The sequence below is a fragment of the Molothrus aeneus genome, chromosome 5, assembly GCF_037042795.1.
Source record: "Molothrus aeneus isolate 106 chromosome 5, BPBGC_Maene_1.0, whole genome shotgun sequence".
In the NCBI taxonomy this organism is placed as follows: domain Eukaryota; kingdom Metazoa; phylum Chordata; class Aves; order Passeriformes; family Icteridae; genus Molothrus; species Molothrus aeneus.
Genome location: NC_089650.1, coordinates 66345379 through 66363903, shown reverse-complemented (window position 1 = coordinate 66363903; position 18525 = coordinate 66345379). Strand labels below are relative to the sequence as shown.

The 18525-nt window shown below is 46.3% G+C and overlaps 1 protein-coding gene across 1 annotated transcript in view; it reads left to right on the top strand.

Moving 5' to 3' along the window:
- Positions 1–1331: 1331 nt before the first annotated feature.
- The window catches only part of LOC136556904 (store-operated calcium entry regulator STIMATE-like), a 36290-nt gene continuing 19096 nt past the window's right edge, over positions 1332–18525 (top strand). The window contains exons 1-4 of the mRNA XM_066550337.1: positions 1332–1473; positions 15557–15605; positions 15825–15920; positions 17649–17770. Coding sequence (XP_066406434.1) covers positions 1365–1473; positions 15557–15605; positions 15825–15920; positions 17649–17770 — 376 coding nt within the window. The 5' untranslated portion in view covers positions 1332–1364. The remainder of the gene's footprint in view (positions 1474–15556; positions 15606–15824; positions 15921–17648; positions 17771–18525) is intronic.

Genomic DNA, 18525 nt, shown 5'->3' with positions numbered 1-18525 from the left:
CCTGCCTCCCACCCCTTCCACATCCACCCCTCCATCTTAATTTCCATCCTCAACTCCATGCCTCTCTCTGTCTGCCTGTTTCCATTTCATCCCCATCTCCAACCTCTTCCCCATCCCCATCCTTATCCCCTTCCCTATCACCACACTCATCCCCATCTCTATTCCCATTTCCATCCCTGTCCCCATCTCCATAACCATTCCCATGGCTGCCTCTGTCTCAATGTCTGTGTCCACTGTATCCCCATCTCCAACCCCTTCCACATCCTCATCTCTGTCTTGGTCCCCATCTTTGTCCCTGTCCCCATCCCCAACTCAACTCCATTTCCATTCTTATCCTCATTCCCATTCATCTCCATCTCTGTCTGTCTCCATTTTTATCTCTCCATCCCCTTTGTATCCTCATCTCCAACTTCTTCCACATCCCAGTCTCCTCCTCTGTCCCCATCCTTGTACCCTTCCCCATCCCTATCCTGATCCTCATTCCCATCCCCAACTCAGCTCCATTCCCATCCCTGTCTTCATCCCCATTCCTCTGTGTCTGTCTCTCTGTCCCTTTTGTATCCTCATCTCCAACTTCTTCCATATCCCAATCTCCAACTCTGTCCCCATCCTTGTCCCCTTCCCCATCCCTGTCCTGATCCTCATCCCTGTCTCTAACTCAACTCCATTTCCACTCTCATCCCCATTCCCATCTCTGTCTGTCTCCATCATTATCTCTGTCCCCTTTGTATCCTCATCTCCGACTTCTTCCACATCCCAATCTCTGCCTCTGTCCCCATCCCCGCCTCCATCTTCATCCCTCTGTGTCTCTGTCCCCTTTGTATCCTCATCTCCAACTTCTACATCCCCATCTCTGTCCCCATCCTTGTCCCCTTCCCCATCCCTGTCCTGATCCTCATTCTCGTCCCCACCTCCATCTTCATTCTTCTGTGTCTCTGTCCCCTTTGTATCCTCATCTCCAACTTCTCCCACATCCCCATCTGCATGCCCATCCGTGTCCCTTTTCCCTCTCCCCATCTCCATCCCCATCCGTGTCCCTTTTCCCGGTCCCTCTCCCCATCTCCATCCGTGTCCCTTTTCCCGGTCTCTGTCCCCATCTCCATCCGTGTCCCTTTTCCCGGTCCCTGTCCCCATCTCCATCCATGTCCCTTTTCCCTGTCCCCATCTCCATGCCCTCCTCCGTCCCTCCCCTCCCGCCCCGCCCCGGGCGCTGCTGCCGGCGGGGCGGGCCGTGGGGCGGGAGCGGCGGCTCGGGGCCGCCTTTGTGCGGGTCGGGGCTGTCCCATCCCCATTCCCATCCCCGTTCCCGCTTCGTCCCGGGCTCTCCCGCACCTCTCCGCACTTTCCCGTCCCACGGCATCCCCATGGCCGCCCCCCGGCCGGCGCACGGCTGCGGCAGCGGAGCGCTGCTGGGGCGCTTCGGGGTGCTGCTGCAGGCGCTGCTGGCTCTCTGCGCCTTCAGCACCCTCATGCGTGAGTAGCGGGGGGACCGAGGGGACCAGGGACGCCTCGGTGGGATGGGGTGGGTGCCCGTTCTCTTAAAAAGCACCAAGTTTGGGTTGGGGAGGAAGGGACGCGCTGGGGATGTTCCCCAGCAGCAGGAGCAGCGCCAGATGCTCCTTCTTCCAAACTCCCTAATCTGATGGTAATGAAGCTCCGCGGAAAGCGAGGCTGTAATCTCTTAAAATTGGCCGCGCTTGTGTGAGCCATTGCTCAGTCGCTTAGAAAATTTTAATGAGGGGTAAAAAAAAGCTCTTGGTGTGACCCCGCGAGTGGCCGGGGAGGAGCTGATAAAAACGGGGCGGGTGTCCGACACGGCGCTGCGTGCTCGGGGGGATTTCATTGCGCCGTGATATTGTTTTTGTTGAATTTTCGCTCAAATTTTAGGGTTTGAGCGGCTGGGGAAGGAGGTTACAGAGAGAGAACGTGTTTTTCTGGTTACTGGGAAGGGCTGGTAGTGGGAAAAATCAGCTGAGGAGTGAGAAAAATCACCCGGGGTGTGATTTGCAGAGCCAGAGAGAACGGCCCCAAGTTACGCTGTAGAAAGTTCAGAGTGGGTATTTGGGAAAGCTTCTTCCCCGGAAGGGGAAGGCATTGGAACCGGCTGCCCAGGGCAGTGCTGGAGCCTCCGTCCCAGGCGATGTTTAAAATACGTGTGGATGTGGTTTGGTAGAGCACTTGGCAGTGCTGGGTTAATGACTGCACTTGATGATATTAGAATTCTTTCCCAACCTCGGTGATTCTGCGGTCCTGTGAAAAGGTGCGGAACGCTGAGGCTGAAGGAGCCGTGAAAATTCACTGTTGCTCTGTGCCGCAGCTGCGTTTTGCTCAGAGCGATGTGTGTGTGTTGTTGCTCTTCAGGGTTAAGTGGTTTAGCACAAGTTGAATCAACATACCAGAACCCGATCTGTTTTCCTTGTTTGAAAGCCTGTGGTGACAGTGAACCGAAACTTCCAAGTTTTCTGGCTAAGTAGCTGCAGATTTTGAGGTTCTCTTGCCCCCTCTGCCTTTTGGAAACCGCTTTCAAAGGCTCCAGCGCTGCGGTTAACGCCGAGCTGCCAGAGAAAATTGCAACAAGTTCTTCCAGGGATAACTGATACCTTCTTCCAGCTGGAGCAGCCCAGTTGCAACATGCCGCTGCTTGTGTTTTACCAAATATTTTCAGTAAGAATAGTGGTAATTTCGTTTTCTATTCCTGTTCCCCCTAGTGATGTGTGCATGTGGGTTAATTCTCCCATAAACGCCATGGGGTGTCCCATAAAATCAAGGACTTGGGTAAATCATGTTGGAATACCTCTGGGGATGAGGCTGCATAACGCCTGCCAGAAAATCAGCAACTCTGGGCTAACTGCTGGTGCAGGGGCTAATATCTCTGTGAACATTAACAGCCTCTCGGTTAATGAAGAGAAACTGAAAGCTGATCCTGTGTGGTTTTGTTGTGACTCAGCTGAGGAGGAACTGCTGCCTGGGACCCCGAGGGCAGATGTGTTTACAGCCCCGGGATCCCAACCACAGCCCCTCCCGTGGCTGCAGCTGGGCTGGTGGTCCCTGACCCACCCCAGCTGGTCCTTACCTGTGCCCCAGGCTCACACTTCCAGCTGGAGGCTCCCTTGGATCTGCTGGATCTGCTGGAGGGGGCTGTGTGTGCTGACTCCTAACCCACGGTGGTTGTGGGCTCGCCAACAGTTTTGTTTTGGGCATCAACCTTCAGCTTTTGGGTTGTTTCTGTGGCACGTTCAGCTGGCAAGGAGAAGGCTCCAGTGCCTGGGAGGTGTGGAAGCTTCTGGAGCTGAGACAAAAAACTTCCTGGGAATTTTGGTTGCACCTTCATTTCACCCAGCCAGGCAGTCCCAGCTGGGTGACTCATGTAGAGTTTAGGATGACTAAATGACATCATGTAGATCCTAGTTTAGGATGACTCATGACATCATGTAGGATTTAGGGTGTTGCTGTTGTTGGAGTCAGCCCTTTGATACTTCTTTCCTTCAGTACTTTCTTCTTTCCTTCAGTGTTTCTGTTGGTTTTATTACTGTGATTTCTTCTTTGCCAGAATATTGCAGGCCATAGGTTAATAAGTGGAAACAAGGACCATGAGGGTGGTGAGGCCCTGGAACAGGGTGCTCAGAGAAGCTGTGTCTGTCCCTGGATCCCTGGAAGTGTCCAAGGCCAGGTTGGATGGGGCTTGGAGCAAGCTCAGATAATGGAAGGTGTCCCTGTCCATGGCAGGGAGGTGGAACTTGGTGATCTTTAAGGTCCCTTCTGACCCAAAACCATGTTACAGAATTCCTGTCCAAACTCAGGAATTTCTATTCCTTCTACTTTAAAGTACCAGCTCAGCTATAGGAACACCTGGATTTGCATGGAAAAAAATTCCAAATTGTGCAGAAACTGTTCAGAGCTCTTGAAAACATGCAGAGGAACTCAGACTAACAATAATGTGGCATTCTGCAAAGTTTTGCAGGTGTATCTGCATGGATGTGCTCAGAGTATCCCTCCAGAATGTGGATCCCAAGCATGGCCATTGCAGGGAGGATAAATTTGTTTTTATCAGAGCAATTTGTGTCCTTGAATTTGTGGTTTTTTGGGGCTGTGGAAAGATGCTCTTCTGCCAACCTGGTAGGAAAACCTAATGGAGGAGGAAACTAGTTTTGAATGATTGAGTGGGGTGGTTGCTCCCCATTGCTGTGGATTCTGTGAAATGGATTCTTTGAGTGGTGAAAACAGGACCCAGAAGTAAATGATGCCCAGCCTTGGCAGGGAGTCAGGACAGCTGTTTAGTGGGGTTTTATTGTTCTGTCAACTCCCATGAGCAATAGTGCTAACAGTTCATTTTAGCCTACAAACATTCTCTTGCTTTTCCAGCAAGGTCTTCAAGGCTGTATTCAAGCCTAATCCCAGTTTGACCAGAGTTTGCTCTGGTTGCAGCTTTGCCCCATTTGGGAGTCAAATGGCAAAGGGGTGTCACCCTTTCCACCTGCCTGGGGTGGCTGTGGAGGCTCTTTGGCCTTTGGCTGTAAGGACAGTCCTAGAACTGATCACAAACACTTGAAGGCAGAGGAGCCCAGCAGCTGTGTGTGTGTGGCAATCTGTATTCCTGTGCAAGAACCTCCCCTGGGGAGGTCATGGCCCTGAGGAGTGGGGATAATTGTGCAATCCCATCTGAAGCGCTTTGCAATGCTTTTCCTTGAGCATCACTCAGCTGGGTGGGGAAAGCTCCTTGCAGTTACCTCAGCTGCAAGGACTAGGTGAGCCCCTGCAGTTGGGGCTATTCATTCTATTCTTTTTTTTTTTTTTGGAAAGGGTTGTTATAAATGATGAAATCGTGAGCCAAAATTATCAAAAACTTAGCAAAGATTTATTAATTTGTCTGCGAGACTGAAGTTCGGTCTTCGAAACCACCACAGCCAAGGAGACAGCGTCGAGCCCGGGATCGGCGCTGGGTGAATGAACACGGATCTGACCTCCCGAGTGTCAGAGTGTCCCCCTCGGTTCACACGTGGGTTCACACATGGGTGGTTCACAAATGCTGCTTCTTGCAGCGAGGTTTTATACAGTTTATTCTGCCCGAGGCAAAGGTGACCAAGTTTCCTTTGTGTCTCTTCACGTGCATCGCTGCTGCTTCCCATGTGCAGAGCTGGACAAAGGCCGAGTCCAGGTGTGCCATTGGCGTCAATGGCATCAGAGGAGCCGAGCCTGGTGTTCAGATGTGTCAGGGTGGCGTCACTGGCGATCTTGACAGATGCAATCAGCAAGGTGATAATTGCTCTTGGGTGGCTCCTGGGGACAGAAACTGGTGATCATCACCCTGGAAGCTTCTATTCTTATGCCAAGGCATCAATCGTTATCTTAACTTGTGTCATAACTTGTGTCTGGGAGCTAGCTGAATCTAAATCGACAGCTGCTTCTGGCCAGGGTGGTCAAAAGACATGGTTTGGATTTCACAATATTTTATACCATACATTAATAGCATGAATTATCCCTACCATACATTACAGGGCTCTAGACTAGCAAAAGTTGTCCAGGTTTGCACAGGGGACAACAAAACTCTTTGAAATGAGGGAAGATCTTTTGTACAAATTACATCCATAGCCTTCTTTGTGAATTAACTAGAGTGCAGGATTTGAGGAGCTCAAGAATTTTTGTCTCCATTGTGAATGGAAAAAAACTTTTCCCTGGAGCTGGTATCCTCATTTTCTACTCTACCACAAACAGCATTGAGAAAATGCATGAACCTTTGTTTTTCTTCCAGCTTTTTCTGAAACTGGCTTGGCAGCCCTCTGAGCTGCTGGATGAGGTGTAGTAGCACTTGTGATGTTGGTATGAAAATAGATGTTGCTCTTGGAAAACACTCCTACTGCCAGGCAAGGAGAGCTGGACTGGACTGAGCTCCCACAGCCCTGTGGGAAATCTGGTTTTCAGCTTTACTTCTGAAAATGTCTTGATCCTGCCTCATGTGACAGCGGCGTCCCTCTCTCCTCTTGCATGTCACTGCTGGACATGCTCTTCCAGCACATCTTGCCTTGAGCTTAGTCTTAAGAAGGCACAGTTTGCAGGAGGGACCCTGGTGCTGAGCCCCAGGCAGGAATTGGAGCTGGAGATGCTCTGTGAGCACCTGGGATGGTGTTCTAGACACTGGTCCAAGTAGCTTGTCCTGAGGCAGAGCCACAGAATAGGAATTTAACAGACTTCCTGTAAAAGAAATAGTGTCTCTGTGGTAGAAAACAGTTGTCAAAGAACATCAGAAGTATCCCCTTGATCTGTGGCCTGTGTTTTCCTGATCCCTGTGGATTTTCCAGCTGAGCTTTCAACGTTGATTTTTTCCTGGATGGTGAAATGGGAGAGAGCATCCTCGTGTTGAGAAGTGTCTGAACTTTGAGAGGGACTCATGGAAGCTGTTGCATTCATCTCCACCAGATAAATCAAACTTAACCCAACTTTTGTGACTTTTTACTGGGCCCTGTAGTGATAGGGAAAGGGGCATTGGTTTTAAACTGAAAGAGGATAGATTTAGACTAAATACAAGAGGAATTTTTTTACAATGAGAATGCTGAAGCACTGAAACAGGTTGCCCAGCAGAATGATGGATGCCCTATCCCTGGAAACATTTAAGGTCAGGTTGGATGGGTCTCTGGGTATAGTGGAAGGTGTCCCTGTCCATGGCAGGGGATTTGAATGAGGTGACCATCAAAGGACCCTTCCAACTCAAACCACACTGTGATTCTGCCCCAGTGCTAAGTTCAGGCTGGTACAGAGTTTGTTGTACACAGTTTGTTGTAGAAATGGTTTGTTGTACATATGGTTTGTTGTCCATGGTTTGTTGTACATATGGTATTTGTCCATAGTTTGTTGTACATATGGTTTGTTGTACATATGGTTTGTTGTACATATGGTTTGTTGTCCATGGTTTGTTGTAGATATGGTATTTGTACATAGTTTGTAGATATGGTATTTGTACATAGTTTGTTGTATATAGTTTGTTGTCCATATGGTATTTGTATATAGTTTGTTGTATATAGTTTGTTGTCAGTTGCTGTACATAGTTTGAAGTGAAGTGCTGTCTCAGTGCTTCAAAAGTATCCCAAGTGCTTTCTGGTTTGTGTTTTGACTTTACACTGAAAATACCTCATAAGGGTGGGTGAAAGTGTGAGTTCCTGCCAAGAAAAAGAAGAAGTAAATGCTAGAGCACTTGATCTGTCCAGACTTCCATTCTGTTCTGAAATAGATCTGCCCAAGACACAAAACCCCACTGCAGGCTTCCCCTGCCCAAGGCAGGCTCTGCTGCCTTTGCTTGCAGTCACAGGAGTGCGTAACTGTGTGTGATTTTAATTGTTCACACACAAGAGCATGCAAATTCCAACTTCACCCCTCTAAATGCTTTTCCCTCTGGAGAAAAACAAAGCCACAGAGGTTAACTGTGTCTGGCAGTGTGAAGCTTGGGTCCTTGCTGATTTACATGTAGGTTTGTGGGTTAAGCTGCACATGGCAGGGCTCTCAGCACGTTTCTCTTCTGCTTCAGTACGTCTGAAAACTGGATGAGCTGGAGAACATGTGTTGCACTTTGTGGGCTGGAAGGTCTGTGCAGCACTGAGTGTGCTTCATTAAGCTGCACACAGCTTTCCACAAAGCTTTAGAATTGCAGCTGTTGGTTGCTCTGACCTCTCCTTGGCCGTCGCCCCTTGAGCGGCCGAGCTGAGCAGGGACTGGGAATGATTTATTAAAAAAATTATGGATATTGATCTAGTACCAATATCCAAGTGTGATGGGGACAAAAACTCTCTAACAGTTTAAAGTTAGAAAGTGTGTGTTTATTGCTACAGGTGATCACAGAGTCCTTTTATGTATACAGTTATAGAATACCCAAAATACAAATATATTCTCATAACTTTGGTACATCCCATTCCCAATATGGATATTGATCGAGTACCTATATCCAAAAACTCACTAACAGTTTAGAGCTGGAAAGTGTTTGTTTATTGTGGGAAAACTCCCAAATAGACACCACAATTTACAGGTGATTACAGAGTCCTTTTATCTATACAAGTATTGAATACCCAAAATACAAATACAGATTCACATCTTTGGTACATCCCATTCCCTGCTCCACGTGGTAATTAGTTCAAAAGCTGTTAAGCATTTGTTCCTTGAAATGGGTTGGCGGTCCCTCTCATGGGGAGGGGTCCCAAAATGAGGAAGTAAATGAAGTCTTCCTCTTTCTGACCTTTCTACCTTTTCAATGCAAATATGACAAATGAACCCTTGGTAGGATTCCCATTCCCCATCTTCAGTTGGTTTCAGAACAGAGGAGGCCTACAACTGTCTTATGTTCCTAAAAGGTATTTATCAGTTTCTATATTCTTCATTATAAATCCAGCTAATCAAACATTGTGTTGACAAGTAATCAATTATTAGTATTAAAACTACTAACTCTTAACTTCATCAGGGCCTACCCATTTATTTTAATTAACTCCAATAAAGTTTAACTCTAACTAAAATCTTAGCTCCTCTAAAATCTCTAAATTCCTTAAAGTTTATGTCTCTGGAAGCTCCTGGTTTCTGAGAGAACAAAGGCATTGGGGAAGATGGAAAATGAGCTGGCAGAGTAGAGCTCCATGAGAAGTTACCTGTGATCCTTCACCCTGCACCTTTCTGAGTTGGTTCTGCCACGTGTGGTGAGCAGTTGATGTTATGGGTGACTTAATGAGACAAAAATCTGTACAGGGAAATTAGTATTTTATAGTTATGAGTGGAGCATGCAAAGCTTTAAGGAGTCTCTTAAATTTACAGCTTGTTTTTTTTTAAACAGCATTTGTAAGAAAACTGTATGGCAGAGAGACTTTTATCATTAAAAGTTCAGTTGGGATAAAATGCTGTCTTTAATGCTAAAAGGGAGTAGAAAGAAGATGATGGTTAAGGTCCCTTCCAACCCAAACCATCTGTGAGTCTCTAATAACTGCTTGTGCATCACTTCATCCTTCAGGTGGTGTTCTCTTAGTGATCTTGGATTTTATTGCCTTACTTTTATCTTTCCTTGTCTAAACTCCATTTTTCAAGGGACTGGCTTGCAATGCATTATATGGGGAGTCACAACTGCCTCCCCAGGATGCTCTGCATTGAGTTGGAGGCCAGCCTCAGTCCAGGTGTCCTGTAGGACCTGCTGTGTCAGTAAATAATATGTTCTGTTCTCAATGTGCAAAGCTGATGGTTGCTATCTCACAGCTTTGCTTGGTGACCACCTGGCGCTTGGCTAAAATAACAGCTTTAAAAATCTGTGCAAAAATAAGACACAAAGGGTAGAGCTTAAGGCTGAGAACCCATGCCAGGATCCTCTGTGGCCTTTGTTTGGGGCAGTTGGAGTCTCCAGAAGGATGAGTGCTCCAGCTGAGGCTCCTGAGCAGCCTGGTTTTGTGGAAGGGGTCCCTGCCCATGGCAGGGAATTGGAACAAGATGTCTTTAAAGACCCTTCCCATCAAACCATCCAGTGATTCCATGAACACAGTCTCAGTTTCTGTTCCTTCCTCTGCCACTGTTGCTGGAGGTGCTTTCATTCTCCTCACACTGGTACCAGGCTCTTTGGGAGGGAATACAGAATACACCCAGTGCAGACCTGAGGATGGAAGTCAGCAGCAGTCCGTGCCCTCAAACCACTGACAGCTGTTTTGAGGAGGAAAACCAGGACTTTGGCTGCTCCCTGAACTGATGGGGGATATAATTTCACACTTTTCTGGCTGCTCTCTGCAAACAGTGGCTGCTGCTGCTTCCCTGCTTCCTCCCATTGTGTCTGGGGTCGAGCTGTCTGAGTGGCTGCTCAGGCTAAGAATAGTGCAGACCCCAGGGTTTTGGCTCTGTATCCTGAATGTTGGCTTCTTTCCTGCCTGGGGCTTGGAAAGAGCCTGGGAAAGGGTGTGTCCTGCAAAATAGGTTGAGATGTGTTATTGGAGACTGTACTGCTGAAAATAACACAGGGGTTGGGCAGGGGAAGAGCTTCTGTTTCCTCCCTGGTACAGTAGCTCCGAGTCCTTTTTGGCAAAGGCCAGAAATGAAGTCCTAACCCTCTTGCTACTGGGATGTGGCCCTGGATGTGTGGTTTGTGGCAGTCAGTTTAGTCCCCTCTTAAAAGCAAGTAGCAGTATCACCAGTTTGGGGCATTTCAGACTTTATTTTTGATGGACCTTTCACAATTTAGGTGTATTAATGCATCTAAAAGTGCTTTTATATCAGCTTCATTTTCAGTATCCATCCCCCCCCCCCCAGGCCTGCTGCTGAGCTCAGTGGGGTCAGGCTTGGATCCCTGTAAATCAAATCCCAAAAGTTCTGTCTGTTGAGTCAACACCTCCCTCCCAAACCTCAGCTTCACACTCCTGTGGTTGGTTGCAGTAAGATTTGTCAGGGAGGTGGTCTGGCTCTCAGCCAAGCATGTCTAACCATATCCCAGGGAGATAAGTTTCCCCCTGTAATTTTGTAGAAACCCATGGAAACCCAGGGCACTGGGAATATTTCTGTGTCTGCTCTGGGGTGCCCTGACCCCCAGGGCAGCACTGACTTTGACCCTCATTCCTGGAGAAAGTTTCTCAGACTTCAAGATGGACTGGAATCCACAAAGGTGTGAAATAGATTATGGAGAGCAGTGTAGGTGTATCACTTGGTGACAAATTGAGGTTTTGGGATTTTTAGTGTGTTGTGGATGGAAGCAAGATGGAGGGCACAGGGTGCTATCCTGGGTTTCTTCTTCATGCTTCTTCTTCCTTCTCCATGGGTTTGGGTGGCATTTTGTAATTGGGCAGGAAAGTCCCCATTGCAGCTCTTTGGGATCAGTTATTGGGTTAAAAGGGAAATAATCCAGGTGTCAGTTCTTAATTGGATAGTTTAGTCTTAAAAGCCCTTGTACCAAGAGATTGTTGGCCATTTTGTGCCTTCTAATGAAAAGCTGCAGAACTCACAGTAGTGAGACTGTTTTACTGATAAGAAATAATAAACAGCTGAGTCTGAACATGAACTGCCATCTCAAGTGCCTTCAATCCAGACCCAGAGAAACCCACAACTGGGCCCCCCACAGAAACCTGAGTTGGTAGCCTGTTTTGCTGATCAGCAGCTGGTTGATGCTGCAGCTAATTCTGATTAAATTAGGGGTTCTTTTACCTGTGCTGGTGCACAAATCTGCAGCAGATGTGCCTGACTGCAGTGTGGGGTCAATGGGGGATGCAGAGAGGATGTTCCAGCAGGGGTGAGGAGCAGCACAAGGGCATAGGGCTGTTGTTGCTACTGTCCTTGTCTTAATTATTAGAATCAGAGAATTTGTTCAAAAGCAGAAGTAGGCTGTGGGACATTGACTGTGACAAGCTCTGGTAACTTCACAGCCCTTGTCTTGGTGTAGGGCAGGCAAAGCTGTCTGTCCCCTTTCTATTGCATCAAGAGAACAAACAACATAATGAATATTAACCTCTGTATTATACTGGAAAAAGAGTGAGGACAGCTCTTGTTGTGCTTTTATCTTTTTGACTATTTCCAGATCTATATTGAAAGACTCCAGCAAATACTTTTTTTTTTAACTTTTCACAGGTTCTCATTCAGTTGTCAGCTTCCACCCAGCCTGGTGGCTCTGAGGGGATTTCAAGCATGTATGATCTTTATTGTCCTTACCTGAAGAGGAAGGGCTGGGAAGTCTTTTATTTCCTGCCCTCCCCTCTCTCTGCTGTGGTCAGGGGATCTCTCAGATTGTCCCTCATCTTCCTTCCCTTCTGCTTCAGCCTCACAGCTTTTTGTCTGCAGCAGCTGGAGCCAGGCAGGGCAGAGCCTGCAGAAGGCAGACGCCATCCCAGTGGTGCTCTGCTTATGTTTAACGGGACAGACCTGGGTCCCCTTCTCCCGGCTCCTACAGGATCTCAGTTGTTGTCATTATATTGCAAAGGTTTCATGTTGTTGTCTCCTTAGTGCAAGAGTTCCAAACCTCCTTGATGTTTCTCATAGGCAGCTCCTCCAAGCACTGACTCTTCCTTCTTCTCACAGCAGCCAACTGACTCCAGTTCCCCTTCAACCACCCAATCCACTCTTTTATAGCATCTTCTTCTCATTGCCTACAGCTGTGGCCTGTTAAAGTCAGGCCTGCTCCTAATCTTTCATAATTAGCCCAGCTGCAACTCCTTAGGGGTAAGATTACTTTCTGTACTACCTTTATTTTCTTGTATTCTATCCCCCTACACTCAGTCACAGAATGGTGAGCACAGTTTGGATCCAATGGTAGATCCAGTGCCACCCATGCCATGGCAGGGACACCTTCCACCATCCCAGGCTGCTCCAAGCCCCATCCAGTCTGGTCTTGGGCACTTCCAGGGATCCAGGGGCAGCCACAGCTGCTCTGGGCACCCTGTGCCAGGGCCTGCCCACCCTCAAAGGGAAGAACTTCTTCCCAAGATGTGCAATAACATTGCTTCCTTGCACATGGACACAGCTGAGAAGGAAAGCAGCATTAAAATATTCAGTACTGTGGTTTTGGGACCCAAATTCCTGATGCCTTCTGATCTAGAGCAGCTGCATTCCAGTCTCATTGTCAATCTAATTGAATTTGGGTTCTCTTCCATTTTGTGCAACTCTGTGTGCAGTAAACTGCATTTTTAATTTGTTTCAGGTGTTTTTATGGAGTTTCATTTGGTCACAAGTGCTAGAACTCAAATATCGCTTTTTTTTTTTTTATCCTTGATGCGTGCATAACTTCCCTTAAAGTAAATATTAAGGATGGACTGGTTTGTCTGAGCCAGGGTAGCAAACCCACCTACAGCTGGTGGAAAATTGAGTGATTTGAAACACATTTTGGGAAGAACAGAGGAGATTTTAGCCTTTCTGCAGCTTGATCCAGTTGAGCCTGTGCCTGTGCATGCCATGGCTTGGCTCTCTGCAGCATTTGGAAGAGGGGAGGGAGGCTTTGCTGTTGCTGCTCATTCTCCAGAGCCCTGCTGTGCTCACTGAGCACAAAGTGCTGCTTCATGGAGGGCTCCATCATCTCCTGGAGTCTTCAGAGATGTGGTGCTGCTCCTGTGGATTTAACATCCCCCCTAACCCCGGGCCACAGCTACCAAACAACTCTGCTCCCTGTTTAAGCTCTGGTAATCTTGGCTGGATTTCTGGTTTAATTTGGAGCCAGCCTGCTGCAGCTCTGCACAGTAAATGCCCTATTAAGCAGTTAATTATTTCTCTATAATACCAGCTTTTATCTTTAATACAACAGTTTTACTGTCTCTGATAATTACACAGTCTCAGATAACTCTCTTAAATCTAATGAGGCATGACAAGCTGTGTTCAACAAGGCACCACACCATTAACTTCTTACCTCTTACTTGTCATCTTATCACACTGAATTACTGTGTTTCTAGCCTGAGTGGCTGTGGATACATAACATGTCACTTCTCATTAGGAAAATAATGAAAATCACCCCTGGTGCTGCTGTGGTTGGGCTAGTGGTCAGCTGCTTGGCCTGAAGACCCCTCCAAAAGCTTTTTTTCAGCATTGTGCTCTTTGCCCCCATGAGCTGAGGGCTGCTTTAGACAATTCTGGGCCCTTGGTTGGTCCATGGCTCTGATGCTTGTGGGTAGGTGAAATGAAAATTGGCTTTTGAAGGGCACCAGTGATGATGGATCTTGTCTGAGCTGATGGCAGTCATTGCTGCAGGAATACCTCATGGTGGGATTCAGCTGGATGAGGGAAACTGGTGGATTTTTTCTGGACAGGAGTAGGACAAGCTGCTGCAGCAGGGTCTGGTGTGACTTGACTGGTGCTTTGTTACTCATCACTGGCAATAATGGGTCAGGTTGTAGCAGTGCTGGTTTTCTGTGGATTTGAGACTGGCACCAAATCCCTGCATGTGCCTGACTAAATCCTGGGATTAGGGGAGATCACAGGATTGGAGAATGGTTTGGGCTGGAAGGGACCTTACAGACTATTTTGTTCCACCCCCTGCCATGGGCAGGGGCACCTCCCTCTGTCCCAGGTTGCTCCAAGCCCTGTCCAACCTGGCCTTGGACACTTCCAGAGGTGGAGCAGCCGCAGCTTTTCGGGCACCCTGTTCCAGTGCCTCCTCATCCTCACAGTAAAGAATTTCTCCCCAGTTTCCCACCTAAATATCTCTTCTGCTAGTTGTAAAAAGTTCCTCATTGTCCTTTCACCCTTGTCTTTTCATCTGTTGCCCTGTCACCTTGCCAGTAAAAGCAGGACAAAGCTGCACTTGTGAAATGTCAAGGCTCCTGTCAGGGAAGTCCCTGCATCCTTCCATGTTGGATCAGGAAGGCATTTCCCAGGGGAAGGAGCCCAGGCTGCCCTTTGGGGGTATTGTATTTGTGGGGATCCTCGTGGCAAGAAGGAGTGATGAATCTGGCTCCATGTTCTCAGAAGGCTCATTTATTATTTTATGATACTGTATTATATTAATGAATGCTATACTAAACTGTACTAAAGAATACAGAAAGGATACAGACAGAAGGCTAAAAAGATAATAATGAAAACTTGTGATTCTTCCAAGAGTCTCAATAGAGCTTGGCCCTGATTGGCCAAAGAGTCAAAACAATTCACGTGAAACCAATGAAACAATCTCCAAACACATTCCACATGAGCACAACACAGGAGAAGCAAATGAGATAAGAATTGTTTTCTCTTTTCTCTGAGGCTTCTCAGCTTCCCAGGAGAAGAAATCCTGGCAAAGGGATTTTTCCGAGAAAATATGACAGTGACCCCTCTGATTGGTTTGCTCCAGGCCAGAGAACAGAATCATGGAATCATTGTGGCTGGAAAAGCCATCCAAGATCATCAGATCTGACCATTAACCCAGCACTGCCAAGCTCACCCCTAAGCTGTGTCCGTAAATACAACATCTGGGTCTTGTGGACACTTCCAGGGGCAGTGATGCCACCACTGCCCTTGGCTTTGCTCAGCTTTAAACTTTCAAATGCTGAGGGTCCCATGTCACTGTCACATTTTCTGAAAAATCCTCTTTGCCCAGGATTCTTCTCCTGGGAAGCTGAGAAGCCTCAGAAAAAAAAAGGAAAACAATATTATCTCATTTGCTTCTCCTGAGTTGTGCTCCTTTGGAATGTGGTTTGGAGATTGTTTATCCACAGGTGATTGTTTCATTGGTTTCATGTGAATTGTTTTGACTTAATGACCAGTCAGGGTCGAGCTGTGTGGGACTCTAGAGAGGGAGTCACGAATTTTCATTATTATCTTTTAGCCTTCTGTAAATATTCTTTCTCTATTCTTTACTATGATTATATTATATTATATTATATTATATTATATTATATTATATTATATTATATTATATTATATTATATTATATTATATTATATTATATTATATTATATTATATTATATTATATTATATTATATTATATTATATTAATAAATTAGCCTTTTAAGAACATGGAGTCTGATTCATTCCTTCCTGCCACAAAGAACCCCAGAAAACACCACAGTCCTGCAGGGTTTTTGGGCTGCATTTGCAGTGCAGGTGGGTGCAGGCTGCACCCATGGAGGGTTCATCTGGGTAATGGAACCTCTCTGATTCTCTTTGCAGTAAAACGATTTAAGGAGCCAAAGGCAGAGCGGCGTCCCTGGAGGATATGGTGAGATTTTTCTTTTTAAACTTGAAAAAAATGTGTTTATAATATTTTTTTTCTCTTACACTAACAATCTTCTAGCCCCCCTGTGTATCCTGCATGACATTTAATTGTTAAATGAAATGTGCTGCTGCTTCCCAAGGAAACCTCCATAAAGTAGCTGGTGTTCCCTAGAAATAAAATTCCCCGCTTGACTCCTTCAGAAAATCTTGGCTTTTCCTGCAGGTTTTATGATACCTCCAAGCAAGCCATAGGTGCCCTCTTCATCCACTTTGCCAATGTTTTTCTGTCTGATCTCACTGAGGAGGACCCTTGTTCTCTGTAAGTACACGAGGCACTTGCCTTCCTATCAGTCAAAGGGAGAATTGTGTTGGGAAGGGTCATGAACAGTGGAAATGGATCCATCTGAAGCACTGCATGGGAATAAACTCTGCTGAGCTTGTTTTTTGTGCTCTGTGTTGTCTTCTTTGCTGGTCCTCTTTGGGGGAATTCTAAACCAAACTCCAGAAACTAAAATTTTTTAAAATGCTGAAACTATATTTTTATCTGCAAAGTGTCTGAAGTAAATGTAGAAGTCCCACCTTTACTTCACACATTTTGCAGATAAAAATTTAGTTTCAGCATTAACCTCATCTCATTTTGAGAAACTCCTTTAGGCTTCAAAATTCTTCTTAAAACCTTCTGGCCCATCTCCTTTTTTTATATTAAAGTTCTGCACTTTGATATGTTTCTTTAAGCAGACACAAGTTTGGCTGGGGCTGCACATAACCTCTCAAATGATGTATTGTTGTTTTTTTTTAAACAGACAGTGTTTTAAAATAAACCCTCTCATGCTTATGCTGTGCCCTTTGGGTGTGTTGTTTATTTTTCATGTGTGTTTTATGTTTCCCTGACTTGTCATCCTGATGCAGGCAGCTTAAAACCCTCCAGCCCTGTCCCTGGGCTTTGAGGTTCACACTCTGTGTCCTGCCCAGAATAAACCACCAGAGCTCCATGTCCCTATGGAATGCTCCGGTTTTCCAGCAGCTGGAAACTGTAAAAAGCCAGCCTGAGTTTTTGGATGTAGAAAAACTTAATGTTATGCTTTCAAAGTGGATATCAAAAGCAGATTGTTGTTTGCAATTTCTTGGTTCAGAGGCAGAGTTCTGGAAAAGGAAATGTTCACTGCTGTAGCCTTGTGCTTGGCATTTTCTTCATCCTGTAGAAATCTGGCAGAAAATATTGCAATGATGGAAAACTGCATACAAAAACACGTTAGTCTATGTGATTTTTATGGGTTTTTTTTCTGTTTGGAGTTCATTAAAATATCAAGACCTGGATTGGAGTTTGGACCCTGCCATCCCCAGAAGGTCCCTGCAGGTCTCCTGCCTCTGGGGCACTTCAGCATCCAGAGCTGCAGAACTCAAACCCATTGAGCCAAAATCTCCTTGCAGGGATGGGTTCAGCTCCTGGATCTGCAGTGGGACCTGAACTTGAGGGTTTTGGGACCTCAGGGCTCTTGCTGCTGAGGCAGGGCCCATCACCTCTCCCAAAACCTCCCTCTCAGTCTGTGTCTCTGCTTTTGGGAGCCTCTTGCAGCTGCTCAGAAAAATGGACTTTGTGCCTCTTTTGCTGCCAGTTTGTAGAGCAGCTGTGGTGCCCCAAAAGCTGCCATTTTCTTGTGTGAAATTCTGGGAACAGTTTGGTTCTGTTTCCTCTGAAACTTGAGATTTCATTTTTTTTTTAATTAGAAAAAAATAGGCTGCAAGTGGAAAGTCTCCCTTTTGCAGGGGGTAACTTTTAAGAAGTATTTATTGCTATATGAATAAATGAGCAGTGACAGAGAGTTGGTGGAGCCTGCCCCTTCTCTTCTGAACAAGCTTTTAAACTAAGAAATTGCTGGTAAGGCTTAGGAAAATGCAATAAAAGAGAAAGGAAGCGAGTTTGGATTGTTAAGCAGGCTTATTTAAGACATTGGGGTTTTTAAATTAATTTCCATTATGAAATTAAAGATTTTGAATAATACTTAAGAACACAGAAGCTGAAACCTGAATTTTCCTCTGCTCTTAGCTACCTTATTAATTTCATCCTGGATGCCACGCTGGGGATGCTGCTGATCTGGCTGGGTGTGAAAGTGGTCTCCTGGATTGTTCAGCACAAGAAATACACATACCTGGTCTTTGGGGAGTATGGTAGGTGTCACCTGCTCTGCCCAGAGGGGCCTGGTGTGCTCCCACCTGGGAATGGGGACCAAAAATGGCAGGAGCTGCAGCCTGGGGCTGGAATGGGAGCAGCTGTTCTCCCTTCTTCAGGGAGCTCCTGAGGGTGAGTTAAATGCTGGAACCACCCTGGAAATGGGAGCAGCTGTTCTCCCTTCTTCAGGGAGCTCCTGAAGGTGAGTTAAATGCTGGAACCACCACTGGAATGCAGCAGGGTGGTGAGGAAGAGCTGAACGTTTCCTTGGGTGTAGAATAGACCCCAGGAGATATCTGTGTGGTAAATTAGGATGTGTAAGGTTGTTTTTTGGGGTTCTTCTGTGGGTTTTTACCATATTCATTCAGAATATGGAGTTGTTCTTGCATTTGCCTTGAGCTGTGGTGGGGATCAGCCAGGCACAGCGTGACCCCAAAAGTTGAGTTTTGAAGTGTTGCCTCTTTCTCTTTAAATTCCTGCCTGGAGATGGAGAAAATGTTCCCAAAAAGCTGCTCTCAGCCAGCCCCACTAGAGGGTAGCAGTTCCCTTCCAAAAGAGCAGAGCCAGCTTGCTGGAGAAGCTGTAGGAAAGGGAAAAATTAATGCTCTGCCTATTTTACATTACATCTGATGTACAGATGAATTCAGTACTATTTCAGAAAACACATCTTATTCATAAAAATTGCAGTCTTGCCATTAAGATGTTAATCATGAAGTCTGTTCTGAAGTTAGTCTGTTTTTTTTTTTGTGTGTGT